This window comes from Carettochelys insculpta, chromosome 17 (genome assembly GCF_033958435.1).
Source record: "Carettochelys insculpta isolate YL-2023 chromosome 17, ASM3395843v1, whole genome shotgun sequence".
Lineage (NCBI taxonomy): Eukaryota > Metazoa > Chordata > Testudines > Carettochelyidae > Carettochelys > Carettochelys insculpta.
In genome coordinates this window covers 27,886,644-27,914,458 of record NC_134153.1, presented here as the reverse complement: position 1 = coordinate 27,914,458, position 27,815 = coordinate 27,886,644, and the positions used below count along the sequence as shown (strand labels likewise).

Genomic DNA, 27,815 nt, shown 5'->3' with positions numbered 1-27,815 from the left:
TAGAGAAGGTAAATGCAAATAAACCCAGCAAATACAGTGTAAGTTTATCATGTACTGTACTACTGTGGTCGGTAAATAAAGTCCTCTGCACACAGTTCTGTTTGTTTCTTCCTAAACAATCTTGTTTTTCTGTCGAGTTACGCATTGTTAGGTACACCTCTCTATTACCCAAAATGTTGGAATATCCGGCAACCTCCCAGTCCTGGGACTGCTGGCTATGAAAGAGTTTACTGTACACAGTATTTTGCATTGTGTGAGCACATGGCATTACTGTCTATGGGGAAATTAACCAATCTGCTCAAGAATTTGACAGTCAGTCTGAACTCTTTCAAGGCTGGGGGCGTGGAAAGCCTGGATGCCAAGACAGCTAATGGGAATTCTTTAGTTTAGTTCATATGATGGGGGCAGGGGAGGGATCTAGGTCTTTGCACAGGACATGTTCTGTATCTAACAAAACATGTGCATAGTTTATATGGCATCCTTGAGGTAGCCACAGATTTTCAACACAAATGGGTGCCAACTCATTAAGCTCCAGATCGCTCTTTATGGGCATGGTGCTGCTAATAGCCATTTTCCCACTAGACTAGGACCCCACAAAGAAAGACGTTTTAGAAAAGCTGTCTCTGAGCCAGGCCTAAGGAGTCAGTTCCCACCCCCCAAAGCCCAAACACCCCTCAAGGTCCTGCACTGGGAACTGTGTCATCCAATGTCTCCGTTAACGATCTGGAAAAGGGAGTGACAAGTGACACAGCCAAGCTTGAAGAGAATACAAAAAGTTATTCAAGATAGTTAAGCAAATTAGACTGCGAGACACTACAGAGGGAGCTCACAAAATGGGGCAAATGGACAAGAAAATGGCAGATGCAATTCAACATTATGAAGTTATTATTACATAGAATATTATGTTATTAACATTGCCTAGAGAGGTGGTGGATTCTCCATCCCTTGAGGTTTTTAAGTCTCGGCTGGACAAGGTCCTGGCTGTGATGACTTAGTGGGTGTTGATCCTGCTTGAAGCAGGGGGCTGGACCAGAGGACCTCCTGAGGTTCCATCCAGCCCTATGAGTCTGTGATTCTCTGAAGTGCGAAGTAATGCAGACTGGAAAAAAATAATCCCAGCTGTTCATATACAACAATGTCGTCTAAATTACCTGTCACCACCCAAGAAAGAGATCTTCGAATCACTGTGGATAGTTCTTCAAAACCTCAATGCCCAGCAGTGTACAAAAAGACTAACAGGGTGTTACGAACTATTCGGAACGGGATAGAAAATAAGGTTGGAAATAATAAATGATACAGTATAAATCTGTGGGGTGCCCGCCCCACGAACACAGTGTCCAGTTCTCAAAAAGGATAGAGTGCAACAGGAAAACAGTCACGGTGGGCACTAAAGATGATCATGGTTATAGAATGGCTTTCACACTAGGGGAGAATGAAAACTTAGAGCTGTTACCTTAGGAAAGAGACAACCAAGTGGGAAATAAGCTAGAGATCCATAAAATCAGGAACGGTACAGAGAAAGTCAAAGTGTTATGTACCCTTTCCTACGACACAAAAGCAGGAGTCACCCAAGGAAATTGACAGATGTCAGGTTTAACCCAAACAAAAGGGGGCAATCTGGCACACAACGCACTGCCAACCTATGGAGTTCATGGATGTGGGATATTGTGATGACCGAAAGTCTAACTGGGTTAAAAAAGGAACTGGCTCATTTCACTGAGGATAGGTCTAGCAGTCGCTGTTAGCCAAGGTGGTCAGGGATGCAGCACCATGCTGAAGATGACACAAAACCTCAGACTGGCAGAAGCCTGAAGTGGAAGGCAGGATAAGTCACCCACAACTGCCCAGTTCTGGAGACTCCCACTGGAGCTGGCGCATGGGTAGAGTGAACCATGGTCTGATGCAGCTCTTATACCCTTACCTCCAAATCTGTATGATACAGAGCCAGAAGAGGCAGAGCCAGACCACAGTCTTTAACAACACTGTAGGCCTTTGCGCCTACTGAGCATGGAGGCTACAAGAGTTCGCGTCCAGACCCTTTGTGAGAGAGAGGAACAATACCCTACTTAATGATGTTACTGACTGCTGGGCCATCAGTTTCAAACAACAGCTACACAAGAGGCTGACATCTACCTGCCATCACCAAAGGATGCCTGCCAGGCAGGAACCAACTTACCACTCGTGTCACATATCACAGCTTTGTGGTCCCAGCCAAGGTCTAATGGACTGGCTTTTGCAGTGCACAACCACAGTCATTTTTAATTGGCTCCACATTTAGCATTTGCCAAGAAGCCAGTTATTCATGAAACAGCATCAGAGCTGAGAGTTTGGCTCAGGCGCAGAGCGCGCTGTATCCCAGTTAAACTCTCAGAGTGAAAAATATATATATATATATATATATATATATATATATGTAAATCTTTTTCCAAAGGATTATTATAAACCTACCAAGACCCAATGTTGAGGGTCAGACCAGGATTCCATACACAAAAGCTGTTCAGTATACACTGCTTTGCAAAATGCATTACAGACATACAATAGTCCCCACTCCACAGCAAACACAACCTGTCCCAGGCTCAGACACTTTCATGTCCATTAAGTACAATATGCCCTTATGAGGGCCTAAAAGCAATACAAGAATGTGCCTCAGAGAGAACAGCCCTGGGAGGACCTCTGGGGAAATCCCTGCAGAGTAGACCAGGTTACCTCTACCTCTGCTTCTCCTCATCACCACCAAAAACCCCTGTGCAGAACCCAAAGGAGCTAACTGCAGTCCCTATCCATCACCCTTTAAGTACAAAGTCTGTGTGACTATCATTACAGTGGGGACCATATGCTGCCACAAGCAGGAGAGGTGACAGCTCCTGCTCAGTCTAGGCTAGAGAGTAGAAGCCACCACATAAGCCTGCACCAGCAGAGTTAAGCTGCAGCTCAGCAAGTTTCTAGACATCTTCACTTACCCACATAAGTGCAGGAGACTAGATAAAGCTTCTGCTCAGATAGGCCTGTACTCCTTTCAGCTCCTGGGGTTGTTCTCATACTCATTAGCATGGGGATTTCAACTGGCATTTTCAGGATAGTTAGTCAGAGAAATTGTTAAGAGTGTTTCCTTGAACGCAGACGGAGCAGGGGGGCTACCTGGGAGGTGGAGATTGTAGCACTAGGCAACAGCGGAAGACTGGTGTAAATGGGATGCATGGCTTTAGGGAAAGGCCAGGTAAGGGGATATTCTTTCCTGACAAGTATCCCCATGAATGTGAAGCATTGCAGCAGCATCGCTACAGTAGAACCGCAAAGATACAAACACCAGAGTTAAGGACTGACCAGTCTGTTAGATGCCAAGTGAAACTGGAAGTAACTAACCAGGCAGCCGCAGAGATAAAAATAAAAAGGCAGCAAATACTGAGCTGCCACATTGGTAGGGGAGAATCTTAAAGATGGGCACATCTGGCCTGTTTGGCCTCAGCCCAACACCACTCCCACACATGGGGCAGCCACTCATAGCACGTGCCAGCCAGCAGAGCAGGAGCAGCATGGGAGTCTGCACAGCCTTCACTCCCCTCCCCCGGACACGGTGCTTTTAATGTCCCTCCAAAAGGGGAGACGCTGCACAGACCCTCATGAACCCCTGCCGGGAGTAGGACAGGTTTGCAAATTCAGGTGGAGCTGAGCAGAGAGCAGGTCAGCTGCTGCTGAAGTCTGGTTGGCGCGTCAGCTGCTGGACCTGAAACCCAACCTGCGCTTTGTTCAGTTACAGGTGTTTCAAACTGACAAGCTCCTTTCCCACGTATCTATAACTTGGAAGTTCTACTCTACTGTGGCAAGGGCTTGGAAATCAAGCTGGTCAGAGTTCTATTTCCACCTGTGACAAGGATTTGCTGCAGAGTCTTCAGCAGGTCACTCTGCTTTGTTCTGCTATTCCTCCATCTATGAAGGGCAAAGAGACACTGACGCACCTGCCAGATGCTGGAAAGCTTCATTTACCCATGTGTACAGCACTTTAAGACCCTCCGGCACAACTGTAGAGTAATAGGAGCTAGTAGCTCCCCTACCAATGTGGGGCAGAAGCACTCTGGGCCAGCTTACACCTGGCTCTGCATGGAAGGGCTGGACAGAGTGCAAAGAGCCTCCCATCCCCAGGCAGGCTCGAGCCTGCATTCTGGACATGTATTCTGGTCACCTTCTGACACCAGGCTAAGGAAGTGTTACTTCCCACAGTGACTGCACCCCCTCAGCCTAGCTGTGCTGCCAGGCCTGGGGTCATCACTGCAGGAAATGCCAGCCCACAGGGGCAGTGCACCTGTATAGGCCCTACTGGAGGTGGACCTGCATGCTATTTGGAGGTCCAGCAAGTTCACAGATGGCCTCACCATAAGGATGTTGTCCCCAGCCAGTCCTACCTTCCTCCACGTCATTCCTCAGCGATGCCTCCAGCAATGCCACACTGGCCTCAAAAGACACCTTCTTGCGGCTGACAGCGTTCCTCCTTCTCTCGTGCTTCCGCTTCTTATGCTGCAGCTCCTTCTCGTACTGCGCCCACTTCTTCAGCTGCTGAGCCCTGCGCTTCTGGGCTGTCCGGAGCCGCTCCAAGGTGGGCACCTTGTCCAGCAGCTGCAGTTCCGTCAGGAGATCCATGTGGGCGTCCATTGCCTCCGTGGGGAGAGAGGGCGTGCAGGCCCAGGACGTCCCTACTGGAGCAAGATCTCACCACGCACACGCTGCGCATCAGCAGCTCAGCCCTATACCAGCATCCTGGGGCTGAGCAGTGACCAGTGCATCCTCATCTTAAAGGAGTGCATGGTGGAACCCTGAGAAGAGAAGGAAAGACCAAGGTTAATTCTCCAGCAATCCCATTCAGAAACGTCACCACCCCGGCCCAATGCAGAAAACCTCTCATGACAGCAACTGCTGTCTTTAAAGCAGTTTTAATTTGGCTGCCGTTGTAACCCAGGCCTGCATGGTGTGGGGTTCCAACCTCCTCTAGGGACACCGAGGCCATCCAGACCAGCGATACACACACTGAGACCTGGGAGCCACAAGTGGCTCTTTGATGGGTCTTCTGCTGCTCTTTGCAGCATATGATATTAAAACACCATGTAATTTCATTAACACCACCATAAAAACTTCCTGATGTGTTAATAACCTACAGTGGTACCAACCAGTTGTAGAACGCTTGGTCAGTCATTTCACAGTGCGACTAATATATCTATAGTTGTATTTACTAGAGAGAGAGAGAGACTAAATGAAACAATTCAAATGACTGTGGCTCTTTTGGGTAATGCTGATCACTAATTTGGCTCCTAAACCACTGATGTCAGAGTGGCATTAATGAGTCTGCTACAGCCCTAGCTTAGAGGCATGCAGCTTTTGCCTCACAGAGCAGAGGCTCATGCACTATGTTTCAGAAATGCCAGGTTTGACCGCACCCACCAACACCACTGTCAGGCTTTTGGCTACATAACTCAGAGAAGAGCTGTGCAATTGTTACCCACCTGCTGAAAGGAAGTTGGGGTGAATTCATAATGGAGCACAAAGGGAGACTCCCCACCCACAAAGCCACAAGTCATCCAAGGCTTCCTCTGTGGTACCATGTAAGGATCTGCAAAGAATTTGATATTGGCCAGATTCCCAGCTGCACTCTGCTCAAGGCAGCAGGGCAGTTAGTTGCACAGGGACCCACGGGTTTATAAGAGCTCCAGATTAGCACCGCCCTGATCAGGCTAAGGCCAGCTGTGTAACTTAACGCTGTTTCTAGCAGCCTCAGGGGCAGAGTCCCGCTGGGCTAGACATAGATACATATCACGAGTCCCTGTCCTGCAGGACTTACAACATCCAGGAGTAAGACAAAGAGCAGAAAATGGAACAGAGGCACAAAGCATGTCTGTAGCAGAGTCAGGAACAATACCTAGGTCTGACATCCTGCCTTGTGCCCAAGCCACTACAGAAAGCTGTCTCACGTGTCAAACCAAAGCTGAAGCTTGCAGACTTGTGATGTCACCCAGTTCATCCCCCGAGACTGACACAGGACACACACACACACACACACACACACACCCCAAGTGACAATCGAGGTGGTAATGTTACCTTGTGAGCTGTCTACCCCATCTTACTGCCCTTATTCACTAAGGCAGAGCCGGGCCGCCAGGTCTATGCAGCACCCGGCAGTTAGGCTCCCAATCCCAAACTGGAGCTTTAGAGGGTCTTCCACAAAACCAAACACAGCTCAGCATTTTGCTACTGACAGACCTATATTCACCAGGAAGCCATTTTTTAAGTGACAGGGTATTTTCCCCCTAACCACTTGCAGCCCAAAGTGTGCATGGGGGGGTGGAACAACATGACCCAGGGGGGTGGTGCAGTCACACCTGAACCTGCACTTTGACACCAGCTAGTTCCCCCGGAGACAGCTGACTGGGGTAATTAAAGATAATTAGTTAATCAGGCTGATGAGCTGGGTGTGCTACCAAACCAATTAGCCCATCAGCTTCAGGCTAATCAAGAGGCCCAAGAAGGAAGCACCAGGGAGAGGGGAACAGCCATCCTGGGTATCCTGCACATTCCTCTGAGGACATGAATTGGAGACACACTCAACAAGGCACAAACCAGTTGCCTCAGTGATGAGCTAGTTTCAGTTAAATGTTCCACTACACAGCATACAGGGTCACAAAGTTCCTGCATAGATCCAAAGCCTGCCAAAATTCAGGCATATTTACAAGCAACTCCCTTAAAGCCCCATATTAAGAGATTTTCCTATCAGTGTTGTTCCCATCAACACAATTTCAGGCCAATCAAACCACCACCTCAGGCGCCCGGAATTCATTAGGCAAAATCTGCAAATGCCCAAAGATTTGGAGGGGTGCACTCAAATGTGGAGGGAAACTGGCAGGAATGTTCTGCGCTCACCTGCCACTCCAGCGTAGAGCGAGATCAGTAGTGCCACTAAGCAAAAGAGGTACTAAAATCCTAAAGTCCCTTTGGGACAGACAATATTTGCAAAACACGGAGGCAGACTGAAACCGATTAGTAGGAAGTTCTCAAGACAGCTTAAAGTGAACCATGCAGAAGTATGGGCCTCTGCTAGACCTCAGCCCTCTTTGGAGAGCACAAGCCACTCCAGTCAAACATGACTTATTCATGACCCACAAAGATGCATCTGAAAAGTGAATTCTTCCCCTTTGGAATGCACCAGATCGTACCAAAAGGTGGCTAGTTTCACAAGGTTTATACAGGGAAGGATACCTGTAGGCCCCTTACAACAGCTCTATCATCCCTCCACCTTCCTGCAAATGCCTCCAGAGGCCTTTAATGTAAGATTCAGCCCCTTTCCTAAACACTTGCAGAGCCTCTTGAAACAAGGCATTCCGCTGCCTTGGCAAGTCACACCATCCGAAATCAGGAACCTGGAGATCAACTCTAATTTACGTGTGAGCCACAGTACACCAGTGGGTTCTAGTCAGCTCTAGTGAAACAGCCATGTGCAGGAAGCACCAGCATAAAGCCTAATGCCACACAAGTGGCACGTGTGACTGACTTTGTTTGAGGGTTTCTGTCAGTGTAGAACACAAGGTCTAAAGCACCCGACCATAGTGCAGAATTCTGCCTGCCAGGGAGCATCCTTTTGAGGAGATGTCTGTTCCAGCAATTTTTTAGCCAACGCTGCAAATTTTAAGCCCAATGTATTCAAAAAAACTGGAGGGCTTCAGAAGTAAAGAGCACACTTTAGAAGGCCTGGGAGGAAGCCGGGTGGGTGGGAGGTTTGCTCTGCCCTTGCCTGGCTTCACCTGAGCTCTACTCAGGTTTTAGCACTCTTGTAGATCTAAGCTTGACACAAGTAGTAGTAGTAGTAGTAGTAGGCATCCTTCAGTCTGCATAGACTATGGATCGCGCCCTTTAAAGTTTCAATTGAGGACTTCATTTACAGCATCTATTGTGACTATGAAGACCCACACGAGAGCGACAGTCCTTGCTGCATCTCTTGCAGATGTGGTGGGTGTCTGGCAAGTCCTTATTGTGCTTTTTGTGCACTCGCTTCTCCTCTGCTAGCTGTCTGATCTCCATCTCGCCCTTCTGAAGGCCTTTGTGTAACCCCTGCCTCCATCTGCTGCGGTCATCTGCTAGTTCTTCCCAGTTGTCCAGCTCGATGTCTACCTCTCTGAGGTCTCTCTTGCAGACATCTTTGTAGCGCAACTGGCGGCATCTGGGAGGTCTTTTGCCAGAGGCTAGCTCACCATACAGGATGTCTTTTGGAATCCTTCCATCATTCATCCTGTGGACATGGCCAAGCCAGCGGAGTCGACGCTGCCTGAGGAGGGTGTGCACGGTTGGGATTCCAGCTTGCTCGAGGATGGCGGTGTTGGTCACTCTGCCCTTCCATGATATTCCAAGGATGCGCCTGAGGCAGCACAAGTGGAAGACGTTCAGCCTCTTTTCCTGGCGGGCATACAGGGTCCAAGTCTTGCTGCCATACAGGAGGGTGCTGAGAATGCAGGCTCTGTAGACTTGCATTTTGGTGTGAGTGTACAGCTTGTTGTTATTGCACACTCTCTTGCTGAGTCTGGACAGAGTTGTGGCTGCTTTTCCGATCCTCCTATTTAGCTCAGTCTCCAAGGACAGGGTGTCAGTGATGGTGGACCCGAGGTAAACGAACTCGTGGACGACCTCTAACGTATAGTTGTCAATGCTGATTGATGGGGATTCAGCAACATCCTGACCGAGTACGTTCGTCTTCTTTAGGCTGATGGTAAGCCCAAAGTCCTTGCACGCTTTGGAGAACTGATCCAGCAGTTTTTGAAGCTGGTCAAAACAGAACAGAGGGTGCTACAAGGAAAGAAAAGGCAAGGAGACAAGGAGGGTGTGCTTTGCAAGCCTGGCCTCCGGCTTGGCTGAGCCTGCCAGCAGGGGAGCGGATGGGGGTAAATGGGGAAGTTGCCCTGGGGGCTGGAGCTCCAGCTACCACCACTGCTCCGTACGGCTGTGAGGAAAAGAGGGGGACAGCATGGTCCACCCCTTCCGCCCTTGGCCCTGCCCCCTCTGGTGCATGGAGCTGGGGCCCCTCTCCCACATAGCCCCAGGGCCTGTGGTGACGGTCGGCCTCACTGGAAGGTGCTGGAACTAAGGGTACTAGAGACATGTGCCCTGTCTTGAAGTGGTTTCCATTCTGTTCAGAGTTTACAGTTTGAATCAGGAGCTCTCAGCACTGCCACTATACAAATGGTTCCAGCACCTCTAGCAGCCTGGGTGTCATGGAGAGGCAGCTGCCACTGCCAGAAACGCTAGGTCATCCCCAAGCACCAGAGAACTGCTGCAGGTTTACAAGGCATTGCAAGGTGGCCCAACTAGACCTGCTTGCATGCTGCTCCTTAGAAACCACCGTAGTCCACAAAGCCCCACATGCAGCCAGGCTCTGAGCTCAGGCTGCTTGTTTTCAGATGACCTAGTTTCTTTCACTATACAAAAAAAATTACATAAATAAAAAAAATTTTTTGCACATGTTAATTTTTCTTCATGCAAACTGGTCAGTCTAATTATAGCACAGCACAGCACGGCCTGAATGTTCCTTTTACCTGTAAAGCAGCACAGGACCCAGCTGTGTGGGTGTCTGTGGCTTACAAAGCTTTGCATCTTAGTTTCTCTCTCTTTTACTTTTTTAGTGAAGTGTTGCTCCCTGCCTCTCTGACCCAGCTCTGTTTCCCTGCGCTTAGCTGCTCTGGTTCTTGAGAGGTGCAGAGCACATCCTGCAAGTCACAAGCAAACCACAGCTGCGTGACAGAGAGAATAATGAGCCGACTGCAGCTGCCAGTCAGGAGGTGGGCATCTGCTATTTTATGGCACTCATGTGATCATGGTTTCCACCCTAAAGTAATCCAGCAGCTCCAATGGGGGCTCCAAAGGTAGGTCCTACTAGGTCTACCTCCAAGTGTCCTTACTAAGCACCAGTAGGGACTGGCATTTGTCATCATGTCCTTTTCCACAATGCAAGCAAAGCCCACGCTTCTTCTGGCCATGCCTTGCAAATATGTGATCAGCCCCACTGAGCTCCATGGATCTACTTTTCAATCAAGTGACCCACATGTCCTGCGGGATCAGGGCATCTTCCTGCAAAGCAGCAACTCCCTGAGCCACAAACAAGCAGCCCCACTTTAACCTGTGACAGTATTTAGCTAAACAAAGAGAAGGTGAGGGGGTGACCTCGTGACAGTTTGGAAGTACCTACGTGGGAAGCAAGTGTTTAACGATGGGCTTTTCAATCCAACAAAGAAAGTCCCAACGGCTGAAGATGACAGCAGACAGATCTAGGCTTGGCCTACACCGAAGAGTTAGCTCAAATCAGCTATATCAGTCAGAGAAACCCACAATCCTGAGCAACGGAAAGTTAACCCAACCCCCGTTTGCTCACTAGCTCGCACATTAATAAAGCAAGACGTAATCACCTGTGATCCAACCACACAAAAGGAGTCTCCCTTGAGTGACTATAGGTAAATTAGTTCCCAGCATTTTGTATGTATAGTTGGGATTTTTTCCAACATGCATTACTTTACGTTTATCAACATTAAATTTCACTTGCCATTTTGTTGCCCAATTCTATTTATTTGATTTATTTCTATGTATTTATTCACTTGGAGGGTAGAACAAGTTTACAGACCCTCACCATATAAATGTCAGAAAGAAAACAATTACTGTGATAGTTAGCTTTTTTTAAAGAGGCACTTTGCAGAAGCATGGCCACCAGTTCTTTTGACTTACTGAGGTGTTATGGTATTTCCATATGAGCATTATTACAGCACCAAGTAGCTGTGTCTTCTGATTTTATTACACTGATGAGATCTCTGCAAACACTGATTTAACAGACCAGGTAGGTCCATCACGTTAACATTAGAGGGGAAAAATGATTTAGAAACACTGTGTTTCTGACACAGCATCCTTTAAACAGGGAGCCCTGGGATGTAAGTTTAAAATTCTTCAACTGCCCTGCTGTTTCTATTGGTCTTTGAAGCAATAGTGAAGCTAAGGGCCCTGTCACACAAACATGCACAGGAGTAATCTTATTCACAAGATACCGCTGTTGAAGTCAGTGGGATTACTCCTGAGCACAGGTGCCTGCAGGATTGCGCCCCAGGCCCCACGGTGCTATCAGTGCACAAGGAACAGAGAACCCATCACCCTCCCTTGCCGATTTACCCCATGTTAACCTTCTTTGGGTTGGAATCAGAAGCCAAATGAAAGCATCTATAACAGGGACAACAGCATTCTGTAATCAAGGCGGGTTGGTTTATTTAATTAGCATCCATTCCTAGCCCACGGCAAGGTCAGGGTTTCTTTACTCTGTCCCTTTCCATGCATAACCAACATTCGTTCTCTAGCACTGCATGAAGACCTTGTCACACTATCCCTACCCACCACCCGATGTCAGCTCTTCTGCTGTCGCCCTCTCATGGACGCCTCCATCAGGCACACTGGCCTAGACTCCTGAGCTGGACTCCCAGGCTCCTTGATCAGGCTTTGTTACCAGTAGTGCCACAATTCTCACTGAAACTTGCTGGTACAAGAGCCACACTGTGGCTTGGGCTGACAGACAGCGCCCACACTTAGGGGAAGTTTAGAAACTATGGCGTTGGGTGACACGGAAGCCCAGCAGCAAGAGTTCCTTGGCAGCAATGGACACAGCAGCTCCCTCTTGAAGATGGGACAGCCAGAGGGAGATAGTTTGTAGGAGATCAAAGAAGGAGACAGAGCAAGGAGGGTATGGGGAAGAGAGGAAAGACAAGAGGGATGGGGAAGATGGAGGCAGAACTCAAAAGGGCTCCAAACAAAGCAGGCAGGTGAGGGAGTCCAAGTCCTGTCTGGTGGGTGCTGAAGATGGCACGACGCTTTTCAAGGGAGTCTGGAGCATACCAGTGTCCTACTTAATACTCTCTTCAGTCATACATGCTCTGCATGATATCCTAAGCCGCGCACGAGTTCTTGCTGAGTGCGTACGGGTGCCTGGTTCTCCAGCAGCACCGCACTCTAGCACACTCCTCTCTGAAGCAGTTTGGGATGCTGTTAGGGCAGGTGTGGTGTCACCAAAGCCTTTTCTGTTGGGACGTTGGGAAGGAACTGTGACAACAGCCCTGTACTAGATCATTAGCTCACTAGCCCCAGAAGTCAATCCGAGTAGCAAATGTTCTTATAGCAAATGCAGCAAGTTTCTTTTCTTATTCTTACCATATCACTGCACTAACAGTCTCTTCAACTGTCAGCCACCAGCAGTCAGATTAGGACAATGTGCCAGTTCTTACTACTCCACCAGCCCGTGCCGACTAGTTTTCTCTGCTGGTGACAGTTCCCCCAGCTGTGGGGCCTTTCAGATGTAAAAAAGGCTAGACCAGCTGGCAGATGGACTTCATGGTACACACGTGGGTGGGCTCAAGAAACAAAAATACACGGAGTTGCCCCTGCTTTCTAAGGGTTCCTGACTCCACCTCCCACCACTGTTCCCTCTAATCTTTTCCATTCATGTGTGAAATAAATTTTGTTATGTGCACCCAGGGATATGGGGATGTGCACCATCAGTAGAAATATATGCTGCCGGATGCGGATACCGTGGGCTCTGTGCTAATCAGCTGGACAGCACCTGAACCTCTCCTAGGTGGCCAACCAAGTGCTCAGCTTACAGGGAACACTGCTTCCCACCTCTAATCTGGATCAACCAGAACAAGTTCCCTCTCAGCAAGAGGGTGTGAGAGCAAACATTGTCTCAGCACTGGAATGTTTCTAAGGTAACCAAGTAAAAAAAAAAAAAAAGGATTTCCTAGATCAGTGGAGAATTTGCTTTTGTTCATTTGAATTTAAACATCTACTCCTCTGACCATGGTCAGAAGCAGCAGCTGGATGGACTGCCTCACCGCACTCTCCTTCATCTCTAAATCTGCTCCTCCACCACCCCAAATCACTACGCAAGGCAGCACCACTTAGGACCTGCTTCGGGAAGTCAGGAACCAGCAGCAGAGCTGTGGGAGGCAGTTAGTGTATTGCAGCATCTGCAGCACTAGGCTCGGAGGAGTGCGTGAAACAAAGACTTGGCATAAGTACACCAATTACCCTGTCAATGCACTGCGAGATGAGTAACCTTCCCAGCCTCCAGCGAGCGGGATAAATACCATCGCTCGCATTGTAAAACACAGGAAAAGGGAGGTGTTCTGGGGCAAAGTGACTTGTCTCAGACCAGACAGCAAGTCAGTGGCAGAGCCAGGTCTAGAAGTATGAAGGTTATTTAGTCCTAGTCCTGTGTTCCAGCCATCAGATGCTGAACCCATCGTCCTGACTTCCATGAGCTCTCAACTCACCCTTAGCAATTTCAGCAACTGTTGCTGAGAGAACAGTCTTACTGCGCCATCTTGGTGGGTACATGGCACTGCCAGCTTAGCCATAAGCATGAGTGAGAAGAAATTATGTCAGTGATGCAAATCAGCAGCTGTTCAATTACATCAGTGCTTTAGGGCAGTGGTGTCCAATCAGACTTCAAATACTGCCACATTTGTGACTGTCATCCTTGCACATTCGCCACAGCCCACCCCCACCCCAAACAAACACTCTCCCTCTCCCCCAGAGCCGGGCACCCCCAGCTCCCCATTCTAAATCAATGTCAGCAACTCACCAGAGCTGCCGGGGCAGCCGCCGCTGTAGCCATGTGCTTCTCCCATCAGGTGGCGGGGCGCATGTGCGGAGCGGGCAGACGGCACTCCGGCGTGCGGGTCTAGGAGGAGCCGCATTTAAAGGCTCCAAGAGCCGCATGTGACTGCAGAGCTGGAATCACCATGGGGCGAGTGGCGAACATATTGGACACCATGGCTCTAGAGCATGTCTACGCTGCCGTGACAAACCTGAGGCTGGCCTATGGCAGCTGACTTGGGCTCTCGGGGCTGTTTAATTGTGGTACGGACATTCAGACTTGGGCTGACACATGGGATCTAGGACCCTGCAAGGTGGGAGAGTCCCATAGACCCAATGACTGTACAGCATTTAAACACCCCCTGAGCCCTTGCCTGAGTTAGTTGGCTTGGGCCAGCCACAGGTGCCTAATGACAGTGAGGACGTAGCCTCAGACGTGTTCAGCGTTGTCTGTGCTCAGGACTCCCAAAACCTGTTTGTAACTGTATCATAAAGAATGCTTTCAGCTCGGGTGCGACGGGCAGCAGGCAAGAGGCATTATACTGTATAAAGTTGAGGAAAGAGGTATTTTTGACTAAGGATGCTGAAATAAACCATAATTTGTACAGAAAAATGTTCCTTTGAATACTCAGAAGTCCCCTTCTGTACATGGATATTAAGTCAAGAAGGGCCTGTTTTTATGGGTAGATTGGGGCTCAGGAGCTCTGGGTTTGATTCCCAGCTGACACAGGCTTCCAGAGTGACCTTGGACAAGCCACTTAGTCTGTGGTTCAATTCCATGTATGAGGTGGGGATATGACCAAGCCGTACTACTGAGAGGGAAAATTCATAACTACTTGAGATGTTGTGGTATTGTTGGAGCTACATAAACTGGATCAAAGTTCAACAGAGGCTTACAGATTTTAACAAAACACCTCCCCAATGACTTCAAGCCAATAAGTTTGTGAAGAAGTGTTTCGGTTTGGCTGTTTTCTAGGGTTCCAGATCACCTCTCACTTCACTGAATTTATTCCTAACACCTGGGGCAAAATGCCAGCCTAGGAAAACAGAGGTGCAAAGCAATGAGTCAGAAATTATTTTAAGACTGACACTGTTAATAACAAAGTTGCTTGTTTTTTTTTTTTTCCCACCCACCAGCCGTTCTGCTCTCAACAAGGGCCAGTGGAAGCCTCAACATTTTCACCTCATGTTTCCTGCAACATTTAACACAGAATGCCATACAACATCCGTTTTCCTCCCCATAACCTCACCTTGGACTCATTTTCTTAAAAGGACCCTGCGCTCAACGTTCCTCCTCCCGAGCAGCTCGTGTATTTGTAACATACGTGCATTTCCTAGTGTACCTCCATGCAAGTGAAACAAATCGGGTGGCAGCCTCTGCGCATCCACAGGTGCTCTGAGACAGTTAAGGCTTCCAGAAGCACACTATGGACAGAGTCTCAGAGGATTGTCTAATGGTAGCCTGTGGTGTGTAGCTTTAGAGGCCAATCCTGGAACTCCCACCAAGGTCAACAGCAGTGTGTGGTAGGTATGTAAGATGCAGCCCTCGGGGGGCGGGAGAGGGGGGAATCTTCGTACATAATGAGGTGTGGTCTGACCTCCTGTGCAACACCAGCACGTCTAGAGCAGCGGTGGGCAACCTGCAGCCCCTGGTTCCAACAGGTTTCCGATAGGGCGCACGTGTTTCATTACATCAGAACATTTAAAGCCCAAGTCCCACCTCAAGTCAGTGTGTGTCAGGACACTTCAGAATATCCCAGCCCTCAGGCTATGCTCAGCAAAGACTCTTCTATCCTGTTTCACTCACTGCACAGCTACCATAATACAGGGCAAACGCTGAATGTGGAGGCCCTTAGACTAAGGAGAACTGGTGCATTTCCACTGCACAGGGCAGGAATGACTCTGGAGAGCCTGTGTGAGGAATGGCCCGTTGTGGCATGAAGCAAACCAACTAGGGTGGCCACTCAGTCATCCCCAGAACACTGAATATTCCGGTTCCCCTAGGAATGGTGTGGGCCCACTCCTGCCTGTGCTCCCCACTTCCCCCAAACACACACAAGCACGACCTTGCAGCACAACGTGTGCGCTCCCACAGCAAGGAAGATGCCGTTTGGAAGGGTGCACCACCGCATCCCCACCAACGTGACCTCACGTGCACTGTGACACTAGACAAAACCACATTTGGGTTTGTCTCAGCACCGGATGGGGAGACATTACTTAAAAACTTGACAGCGTCCTAAAGCCAGGGAGATGGCAACCAAGGGTGCTTCTAGCACACAGGGGACGTGTGCAGTAAAGCAGAGACAGGCAAGGAGACCAGCAAAGCAAAGTGATCTGCTTGTCCACTGAAAAGAGATGCAGGAACTGCAATAACTAACACAGCCTCTGGGTTCCTTGCCTCCTCTCCCAGGCTTCTGCTGGACCCCATTACACAGCCTGGCCATTCAGGCCTTAGGTTAGGGCACTGATTTGTCCCATCGGAGCAAGGGTGCAGGAAAAATCAGTGCAGTGTGGATGCTGAGAGCTGTTGTAAACCCTGCATAACGGTAACAACTTCAAGCCAGGAGGTCCTGCAGCACCCCACTGCCCCTTGTCCCTGCACCTATGCATAGGAGTCATCCACCTCCTCTTCTGGTTGGTTTATTACTACACTTTCTTTTGAAAAATCTGAATTTAAATGCCAGATGGGCTTTCTGGGGGGTGCAAGAGCTCCAGGTAAAATTAGAAAAGTTAGATTTCACATTTTTAATAGAGACAAGCATGTCTCTCCAGAATCAGGAGATTTCATCCAAGGATTTACTGTTAAGCAACATCTGTGTGCACCCTAAGGGGTCTCTGGCAGCTGCGGAAACTGCTCCTTGGACACTATGGAGGTAGATGCCTTTTATTTGGAAATCTGCTGCCAGCCAGCACTGGAAAGCTGAGCCACCGGTTTCAGCCTGACTGGGGCACAAAGCCCTTGGGAAACAGCTCAGGCCAGAGGGTCATCAGATACAGGACATTTGAAATGCAGTGCTACAGTTTAAAACCCAACCTTCGTTTTTCTTTGGGTGGGGATCGAAAACGAGGTTTGGAATTAAATCGGGGAGAGACTACCGTCTAAAAGTCCAATTCAGCTCCTTTCTATCCCGCTCGGAAGAGAAATCTCCTCTATTTACTGATCTGTGGAGTAGCAGAGACTATGGCTAAATTTCACTGAAAGTGCATTCTTTTCCTTTATTAGGGCCATTTCTTTTTATACTAATTTTATGCATGAAGACATCCACTGAGAGCACTTGTGCCAAGGTGATAGGCACTTAATAAACAACTGCAATAGCTACAGTGAGATGCATTATATATAACCTATGACCCTGGGGATGGAGAACATACCAAGGGCACAGATAAGGACAATGCTGGCCTTCAGGGGAACAAGGATGCTTTCCTTCCCTTGAAAGTTAATTTCACTCCATAATTTCCCTGTTGCTATCCCTGCAGCAAAGTATCTGCTACCAAAAGCGATCTCCAGTATCAGATAAGCAGAAGGACGCTGACCCAGAACTCAAGAGTTTACTCGGGAGAAATGGAAAGACCAGAACTGCACTTCTGTGCAAACACGAACTGAATTTTAAAAGCCACCTTGCAGCAGGGCAAAGCATCCTCCAGTATAGGCTGAACTGCAGCAATGAAACATTATAGGGAGGCATATAAAGCAACTCTGACTATAAAGAACAAAAAATAATTGAGAGCATAAGCCTCCAATTTGGTTTTTTGAATGCACATTGCCAGGCCAAACACCTGCCTGGAAAGCGGTCTGATCCATTTGTGACAGCAACTTTATAATTGCCCTGTATTTGCTTTTCTGGTTCAGGTTTCCACAGCTCTGACATGAGTATGGGTGGACTTGGTCCCAAAGATCAGTTCCTTTGTTGACATTTTAGACCACAAATCTGAAAATATCCCGGTTTGAAGAATCAGATTTTCCAAATCAGCCTACAGAACAAGGAGACATGCAGCAAGCTATGGCAGCCTTCTCAACCCTGGAGACTGTAGGAGACAATCTCCTTCACCTAAGATATGCTCTAATGCCCTCTTAGGCCAGAGCTGCCTTAATGGAAGCAGCCAAAAGCTCAAGTTATTTTTACAACAAAGTACTAGAATATGCACAGGGAACGATCCCACCTGGACACGGAAATAAACTAGGAGAATTACCAGGTTTCCCTTTCTAATTTCTACAGCATCTCAGAGGATGCACACGGTTGCAGCTTCCCTCCTGCACCCACCACATTTTCCCCAGCGGGTGCTCGTGGATAGTTAGAGAGGGTCATTTCAACATGCCCCAGACATTATGGAAATCCTGGTAACAGCAGCCAAGCACCTTGAATTTCATAGGTACAGGACAAACTCCTACTTGAGACATCCGCATAAACCAAGGCTGGAAGGTCTTTGCCCATTTGCTCTCCACCTGCTAAGGGTGATGTGGAGGAGTACTTGAGGGGCACACAGCAGGGGTTCAGGAGAGGGTGCCTTCCAGTCCAACTGCAGCTCCACTCTGCCCCCCAACTCAGGTCCAGCACTAGCCACAGCTCAGCCTTAACGGGGGGCGGGGGGCATGGACAGATTCCACCACTGCTGCGGGAGGAGGGCGGGTGACAGGAAGAGTTTGGGAACCACTGCTGTATGATACCAGCATCACTGGGAACAGCTGAGCTCTAGGCCCAGATCTGCAGAATCTCCCACAATCCTCCTGTTTGAGCTAAAACCCAAGCTCTGCACAGGACAGGAGAGGCTATTGTGAGGGGATTTCAATACCTATTTCACTACCAGCACACATGTATCCTTGGTGTAACTCCATTAACAGGATGGACTGGATCTGGGAGTTATTCTTCGCTAACAAGGAGAATTGAGCCCCATTCAACCCTTGACGTCTCTGTGATCGGAGCTGTGCTTGTGTATGTCAGCTGCAGCAGCACAGGAATCTGACTGAGGCCTGAGCTGCTTCTGGCTTTGGCATGAAGAGGTCCCTGCCTGGAGCACCAGTGCTGTACGTGCACTGAGCAGGGGAGAGCCCTGGAGCAGACCCAGCTCCGAGCTGCAATCTTCCCAAGTTTGGCACCAGTACTGTCGTGTTCTCTCGCTCTGCTCCTGTCTCTCTTGTTAAAAGCAGGATCCAGGCTACATCCACCTGCAGGCTGAGTGAGTCATTGAGCAGGGCCACAGGGGAGGGCGCTGGGGGAGAGAGAGGAAAGCGGGAGCTGATGCCAGCCTACGTGTGTGCATTTAAAGCTGCGTTTTCAACCTGTGATTGTCACAGGAGCGGGGGTAAGCAGGGAGCCATTAAAAGCCATGATTCATTCAGAGCAAAACACCCATGCGTCAGACCCCAAAGAATCATGAGATGTTAAAAGAAAATAAACACTGCTCACTTGTATGACTGTTCGTGTTTTTCCCTCACTCTGGTGACACCACGCAAACACACACTTTCACTTCTTCCCAGCAAGACTGATTAACCAAGTGTGTAGCACCATGACAGTTAAGTTCAAAACAATTCACACCAATAGATAGCTCAGGGGTCAGCAACCATTGGCATGTCTGCCAACCATGGCATGGAAGCCAATTTTCATCAGCACATGAGGTGGGAGGTCAGCCCTTCCCCACTTCCCCCATGCAGCTGGGAGCTTCTCAAAGCCATGCCACCTGTGGATTAATAAAAGACCAGCTAATGCTACCAACCACCACCTAAACGGTAAAGCTCTGCATCTTAATTCCTTTACTAATGACGCTGTTGTAAGTGTGATTATTAGTGACTTTTAAAAGCGCTGATTAGGCCTCTGTTGGAGCATTGTGTCCAGTTCTGGGCATCACATTTCAAGAAAGATGTGGAGAAACTGGAGAAGGTCCAGAGAAGAGCAACAAGAATGATTAAAGGTCTAGAGAACATGAGCTGTAAGGGAAGACTGAAAGAACTGTGCTTGTTTAGTTTAGAGAAGAGAAGACTTAGAGGGGACATGATAGTGGTTTTCAAGTACCTGTACGAGGTTTACAAGGAGGAGGGAGAAAAATTGTTCTCCTTGACCTCTGAGGACAGGACAAGAAGCAATGGGCTTAAACTGTAGCAAAAGACATTAGGTGGCACATTGGGAAAAAGCTTCCTAACTGTCAGGGTGGTTAAACGCTGGAATAAATTGCCTAGGGAGGTTGTGGAATCTCCATCATTGGAGATATTTAAGAGCAGGTTAGATCGACTTCTATCAGGGATCATCTAAAGTAGATGGTGCTTGGTCCTGCCATGAGGGCAAGGGACTGGACTCGATGACCTCTCGAGGTCTCTTCCAGTTTCATGTTCTATGACTCTTTCACCACCACTCGAACAATACACATAGGTCAAAAGGTCAAATTTCAGCACTCCACCTCAGAAAAGTCACTGACCCCAGTATAGAGGGGGCTCAGGGATAAGCTCAGTCTGTTACACCTGATGCTATGTTCCACTGCAGATCTACCTGGAATCTCTGGAAAGAGCAGATGCTGGGCAGCACAGCCAAGTCCAGCAAGAGACTTTTGATTCAATTTTATTAGGCCACACTGAGCCAGTCAGCTGATTGTTTGTGTGCTTTCAACATGCTGTAAAGTCAGGGAGTGAGTGGGCTGATCTTTAATACTATATTCAATATCCAGAATTCAGTCTCAGCAACTGGAGTGAGATAGGCACAGTCCCATCAAGCCAGGATCTTTGCAGGTTTCAGCAATAACAAATTCAAAGTAAATTCAACAGGACACAAACCGCATTATGCCCCCAGAAAGGACAGTCAACTGGTAGTGTGGACAGGGCATCACAAGATTACATTTCTCTTTCTGGCTCTGCCACTGTCCTGTTGCATGTACTTGGGTAAGTTACCTCTCTATCTAACCTGTGCCTCAGGGCTTGTCCTCATGTGGAAGTTATTTGGAATAAGACAGCATGTGAATTTAAAGTGCTGTAACTATTCTGGAATGACTCCCCATGCAGACACTTTTTGAAAGGGAAGAGAGTCTTTTTCCCCTTTTGTTCACCTCCAAAGCAGACTAAGCAAAAACGAAGAAATGAAACATTTCTTTGGAATAGGTGTGCACATGGGAACTTTGCAGAACAGCTATTCCAGTCCTTTTTACATGTACAAGCCCCCTCTTCTTACCATGCCCCTCTCTCCCCTCTGTTAAAGCATTGCTTCTCAACCAGGAGTCCAGGACCCACCAAAATATACCAATAACTTGAGTCAGCGTTAGATTCACTGGTGCCTGGCACGGAAACCCAAGCACCACTACCCTGGGCTGAAGCCACAGCCTGAGCAACTTAGCATTGTTGTGTCCTCTGTGATGTGAGACCAGTGTTCCCTGAAAGCTGAGCATTCGTGTGGCTGGTCCGGACAGATTCCGGTGCCGCCCAGCTGACTAGCAGAGCTCCCACAGAGGGCAGCATGCATTTCTTTTGGTGGCGCACATCCACACATCTTGGTCCACATAACATTTATTCCACTCATGGATAGAAAAAATTAGAGGAACACTGTGGGGAACCCACACAACTGCCATGCTTGCTTGCTTCTATTGCCAGCCCTGGCATTTAATCTAGCAGACATGCAGAAAAAGCCTTGCTGTGGCACAAGCAGGCCATGGCATTTTATAGCATATTGGGAGGCTGGGAAATTGAGTTAAAAGAAAAGAACAAGCCGTATGAAACATACTTTCAGGACTATGAAGCAAAGCACTCAGGAAGATCCCAGCACATTAAACTAAAGAGCTTCACTTTATACTGAAGCAAAAGCCTCCCTCTGAAAATCATTTTCCTGTTTGAAGCTTATCTGGTAATCTGCTATCTATCAAACTCTTATTTGGCTTCCTTAATCCAGATCCTATCAAGTTGTTCTAAGTGTGAAGGGGGGTGGGAGCCATTCAGTTAACTTCCGTCATTCCAACAGAAGGGGAGAAAACAGGAAATTCACAGAGCAGTAGCACCTATCAGCCTTCCCAGTGCATGTAGCAATTCCCATAAGCATAAATTTCAATTCAGCTGCTTTGAAAAACATGAGATTTAATATCGATCTCATAGAACTAGAAGGGACCTCAAGAGGTCTTCAAGTCCAGTCCCCTGCACTCACAGCAAATCCCATCACCACCCATGACACATTTTTTTTTAAAGTCTAATCTGCCCTAGATCCTTGAAAGGCCCCCTCAAGAACTGAGCTCAGATATCCTGGGTTTACAAGGCCGATACTCTAACCACTGAGCTGTCCCATCTGTTAGAGACTATATGTTCCAAGCAAACAGCTGAGTGTAATATAAAAGACTAGGTATAGCTTACTGAGAATGCAGAGGACTCAGGAGGCCTATGTTGTACCCTGGGCTTTAACTGGCATAACTTGGGTAGTCATGTCAATTCTGCCTCCGTTTCCCCTTTTGTAAAATGAGGACATCACCTACTCGCCTTTGTGAAATGCTTTGAAAGCTACAGTTAAACTGTTAATTTTAATTCATAATGAGAACCAGACTTTGGGTTCAATCCCTTGTCTGCCATTAAATGTGGAACTCTGAGCAGGTCATTTCACCCATGCCTCAGTTTACTCAACTGTGAAATGATGTATCTCAATTGCCTTATTGAAGTATTGAGGCTTTACGTTTGTAAAACCCCTCCATCTTGTCCAGGACTCACATGGCCCTGATCACCATGGTATCGGGCTACGTTTACAAGATGGCCTCAGGAAAGATGCCATAAGAACAAACTATGTATTACAGCAAATCTCAGGGCAGTCTGACCAGCTCAACCACTGATGATTTTGAGCACCCAGTTAAGACTACGAGTATCAGCTCAGATTGTCTGGTCACTGACAGGCAGATGGCATTAAGCATTTTTGTCTTTGCTACAGCAAATAGAGGAACTTCCAACTTTTGTACTGTAGGGAGAGTATATTCTGTATAAACCAGGAAACATTTGGGACTTTCCAACCCTTCAAGTGGGAAAACTGTAGTAAGAAATACTTTGTACTATTGATCCAAGTGTCAGTGGAATTAAACAATTCAGCCTCCCATGTGCGGTAAAAGTATCTCTATTTTATACTGGCAAACAGAGGCATGAAGCAGTGATACACATGCAGTAGGTCCTGACTTCAGGTCCCTAGCACAAGACAGGCTGGACTCGCGCTTTATGAACATCGCTGTTAAAGCCATGTAGGTGCAAAAGCAGAATCAACAGCAAGAGGGCTTTTTGGTTAATTGCTGAGGGCTGGAGAAATTGATTTTCTATTCAAACATATCAGGTCTCACCTGGGCAGTCAACAGAAGATTCATTTTTAAGACTTCTTAAGCATATGGCTTAGCATAGTTCAGAAGTGTCACTCTAAAGAAAAATATTAAGGACAAATGTATGCTGCACAGCAGAAAGTGACACTCTACAAATGAATGTGCCATAAATGGGAGGAACACTTCATTGAGCAGCACAGCTGGGATGGAATAGATAACTGTGCCCATGGAGCAATGGATCTGTCTGTAGGAATGAGGGAGCGAGCGAGCACATGGGAGGGAGATGGAGAGACAAGCAAACTAATAGAAGAGGACAGACTTCTAGTAAGATTGCAATAAGCCTCTTTAAGGTTCCTAAAAGGAGAGCCGGCTGGCAGGCCTTTCCCAGGATTGGGTGTTACTTGACTCAAGAGCCTTGCAAAACGTGAACAGCTAACCCCTTTCAACCCCCACCAGTTCATCCTTTAGTTCCTTTAAGAGTGGGGAAGGCTAGACACACACAATCCCATGGTCTAAATAAGCATTTACTCGCAGTCAACAATTGTTGGCCTTTCTGGCACAGAAGAAAACCGGCTGATCTCTTTTCAAATGGAAAACAAACAGCGAATTCAGACTGGCCATTAGCATCTTCAGAACAACCAACTACTATTACTCACCCACCAATCTCATCCAGCCACTTTAGCCCAAAAGAAAAACAACACATTTGAAACGCATAGCAAATTGTTCTATGACAAATGCAACCCTGGACCCCTCCCTGCAACTGAGCAACATGCAGGCAGATTCCTGAATTTGCACAGAGACTCTGAAGTCAAGACTAGCTTTGTGTGGGAAGAGGTATCTGCCACATGTTGCTCATTGTAGGATTGGGACATTAGCGTGCACAAATACATGTATGGCAAAATTTATTGGTTTGGAGCCGAGATGACTTTATGATCCACAAGAGTTCTTCGCGTCAAAAGCATGAAGCACCCTCTCTTTTTAAAGTGACAGGTTTTGATCCTGCTGAAGTGGGGGAAGAGGAGGAGGAGGACTGTCAGCTGAATTTATAAAACCTGGTGGGAAATTACCTCACTGTGCCAGTATTTAAAAAATAAAGAAAGAAAGAAAGAAAGAAAGAAAAAACCAACCCTGCAAATGAGACAGGAAGAATCAACTGCGACAGTTTGCAAAAAAGAATTTCCAGGAGATCAACAAGCTGATAGGATTACTAGCTATGATTAATGGAGAGAATTTACTACACCCAGCACAAAGACAAGATGACAAAGTGAAGCTCTGACAAAGATCCAGAAGTAACTAAGGTATAGTGACAAAGTTAAAGGTTTTTAAATGAGCTGCAGTCTTCAGTGAATGTTGAATATTAGGTAACATTTCCCACCCACCCCGAACAGCTAGGTCAGTGATCTAATTGGCCAAGGGAGGTCACTGAATCATCATTTATCCAGTCTTATTTTGAAGCATCTATAGCTGAATAAGGCAGGTCAACAGTAGAAAATTACCTCCATTTAACTGCATTGATCAGAGATGTAAAAAATACACACCTGTGAGCAGCATAGTTAAACCGACCTAAATCCCCACGCAAAATTCACGCATTGACCAAATTACTGCTTCTTGGATAGGTAGATTACCTATATGTAGAGGAGAATGCTGAAGCCTTGCAGGGAGTGAGTCCCTTCTAGCCACAAATGCTGATTCTGGGAAGATACTAACCAATAATAGGCCGGTTTCTAGTCTCACTTAAACTTGTTTTATCCCAGTTTAATTCCAGTGATGCCTAGCTGCATTTAGATTTACACAGATAAGCAAGAAGAGAATCTGACCCCTCAGAGACACTAAAGTGATTTTACAGGTAAATTCTGTATTTTTTTTTTTTTTAAAGAGACTGGATCCCTTTTGTTAGGGTGTGGCCCAGAAGAGAGCATGAGCTAGTAACCTAGCATCTTTTTTGGAACAAAGCCTACCTTTTCTCTAGTGCACACCGGGGTAAAATGAAACATTCTCTGGTCAGCAAGACAGCCATGGGCTTTTTGTTACCTGTGAGCCAGATCATCTCCAACTAGGATACCACCACCACCAGCATTCTGGTGAACCCTGGTTGATGTTTTTGCTTTACCTGAATGAAATATGCCCAGAGGCAACAGGCATTTTATAAATGACCAAAGTAAAAATAAAACATGGCTGAGTTCTGCCCCGACCCAGCAGAATTGCTGCAGAGATGATTCAGTGCAATCCAGTCACCAAGAAGAAGCTGGTACCCAGAAAAACCACACAGGGACAAAAATCTCACCAAAGTTTCAACAATAGAACCTTGTTAGAGACAAGCTGTTTGGACATGCAGTCATAAGGGGATAAAGAAACAGTAACATCTTTATGTCTAAATAATATCACATGCATCACACACATTGGAATGGGAACACTTTTCATCTTACATTTACTATGAAGTCTTCAGTCTTTTTCCACTCCCTCAGCAGCTCAGCTTTTAGAAATCCTGGGGCTGATACAAAGCCCAGGGGAAAAAAGGAAGCCATTCAATTAGCTTTAATAGCTTTGGATCCAGGCCGTCAATACAGAAGTTAAATACGTAAGGGAAAAGTGCAATCAGAGGTGATGTGTATACAGCATTTGTGACAGTACTGTATGTGCTTTCCAGTGAAACCAATGCAGGCATGGACTAGTACCCCATGATTAAAATCAGTTCTGAATATTAATAAAGACATTATGTTCTTCCTTATGCAATTTGCTAGTAATAATCTAAGGTTCAAAACAGCTTTGTTGAGGAAGGCAAGGCAAATACCCTAAGACTAACATTGTAACACTGGAGATTTTCACCCTGATTGGTTTGCTTTGTGACATCCACAAGCCAGTTTCACTATTGCCCTTACAGAATTAGAGGAGTCCCCTTATTTGTGTATATGTTTCTGCAGCAGAGAAAATAGATGTTTTTAAAGATAAGAAAGTAATTAGAAAACAAAGTCTGGCAGGTAGGCTGCAGGCTGGCAAGGTCCCTTCAAAATGACTGAACCACATACAAGAGCCTCAGGGCAGGGATAGGACCTGATATTATTAGGTCTGAAGTTGGCTGACAGAGCCCCTGGAACCCCCTTTCACTATATCACACAGCAAAATGACTGGGATGATCACTCACCTCCCTGAAGCCCCCGTGTTTGAACCATCAACCCATCTCTAAATGCGGTGGCATATGTTTTGCTGAAGTACATCAACATATTTAACTCAGGCCAAAGAAACAGAACGTCCAATGAAGCAAACAGAACCAATGCCAGTGGGGGAGAAGGACACAAGAAAGGAAGGCCTTGAATTCTCCAGCTTTCCATAGAGTGTTTTCAACCCTGAAGCCAATCAGCAATGGAATGAGCTGCCCTAGAAAGGTAATTATGTCCTGTCACTGGATGTGTTCAAAATAAGGTTAGACTATTGTGGGATTAACAGTGGCTTATCCTACTTGACTAGAGAGCTAACTAGATGATTTAAGTGGTTCTTTCCAGACTTGCCTCAGGTTGCACAATGCTGGAAGTTACCTCCTGACCTGACACTGCAGAGTATTTTTGTCATCACTGCTCAATAATGGATTACCACCCCCCAACCGCTTAGATTCAGAGACCTGGGTTTGCACCACTGACCTCAGATCAGCCATGAAGGCTAATTCAGGGGTCTCAGGTCACTACTGGTCGTTCCGTCCGCTCTGTGAAGCCACCCTGCACCTGGGGCATCACGGACACCACTAGAACTGGAATAGCTGGGAGCGCTGTGGGTCGAGTGGGGATGCACTGGCACAGCAGTGTGGAGGTCTGGGCCTGAAATAACAGGGGTACAGCAGGTCAGGACTAAGGGGCACTGTCTGAGGACCCCCATACTGCAAGATAAGGGAAGGGGCACCTCAGACATAAGGTGCCAGGTCCACTGGCCGAGCTCTGGACAACTGCAGGGTATAACAGAGCGCACTGGGAGAGCTGCACAGCGGTGAGGAGGTCAGGAGCTAAGCACAGTCCCACAGCCGGATGCCCATAGCACCGCCCCTGCCTCCATCCCCCCAGCAGCCAACCAAAGTCGCGGGGGGGCGGGGGGGAGGTAAGAGCGAGCCTCAGTCCTGCCAGCTCCCCGGAGCGCTGCCTGGCTCCCCCAGCTGCTGCTTCCCCCTTTACACCCCCCCGGCCCCATGCAAACCCAGCCCTGCCCGGGCGCGGGGGCTGGAGCAGCAGGCCGGCGCTCGGGCCGTGGGCAGGGGCCAAGAGCCGGCGGCTCCCCGGGGCTGCAGCGCCGGGCAAGCGACGCAGCCTGAGCTGGGAAGTTGCTGCATAAGGGAAGCGCCGTGGCTGGCCTCCGGGGGGCCCCCAGCTGCTGCTCCGGCCCGGCCCCGCTCCGGCTGCACCTGCCCCTGCTGGGGTGGGGGTTCCATGCCAGGCGCCCCCGCGGCTGTCACTCACCCGCCGCAGGAGCCAGCCCCGAGCGGGCTGCGGCAGCCGCCAGGCCGGCGGGAGGCGCGCACAGCCCGGGCTCCCCCCAGGCGCGGAGCTGCTGCAGCCGCCGAGCTCCGGAGCGGCTCCTTCCCTCCGCGGGCGGCCGTGACCGGCGGCGAGGAGCCGGCGCGGCTGGAAGCGCAGCAGCCTCTGGTCCTGCGCTCAGCCCCGCCCGGCTCCTCCTCCGAGGTGTGGCCAGGGTGAGAGGAGGGGGTGGGGACGCGCGGCGCGGCGCGGCCCTGCCGGGGGGCGCAGCGCTATTGTCAGGCGGGCGGGAGGCAGCGGCGGCCGGGCCGGGGCACTGGCGGTGCGGGGAGGGCTCCCACCGGGGCAGCGTTTGCTGGCCTCCGCATGATCCAGATCTGAACTGGCCTCTCACCCCACCGCATGCGGCAGCTCTCGGGCGCCCCCATCCCTGCTCCCCGCCCGGGTGCCAGAGCCATGCGG

General features: G+C 48.4%; 1 protein-coding gene across 1 annotated transcript in view; it reads right to left on the bottom strand.

The window, feature by feature from the left end:
- Nucleotides 1–27,477, bottom strand: part of PPP1R16B (protein phosphatase 1 regulatory subunit 16B) — a 95,095-nt gene extending 67,618 nt beyond the window's left edge. The window contains exons 1-2 of the mRNA XM_075012048.1: nucleotides 27,336–27,477; nucleotides 4,401–4,808 (exon numbers count right to left, since the gene is read on the bottom strand). Coding sequence (XP_074868149.1) covers nucleotides 4,401–4,647 — 247 coding nt within the window. The 5' untranslated portion in view covers nucleotides 4,648–4,808; nucleotides 27,336–27,477. The remainder of the gene's footprint in view (nucleotides 1–4,400; nucleotides 4,809–27,335) is intronic.
- Between the last annotated feature and the right edge of the window lie 338 nt (nucleotides 27,478–27,815).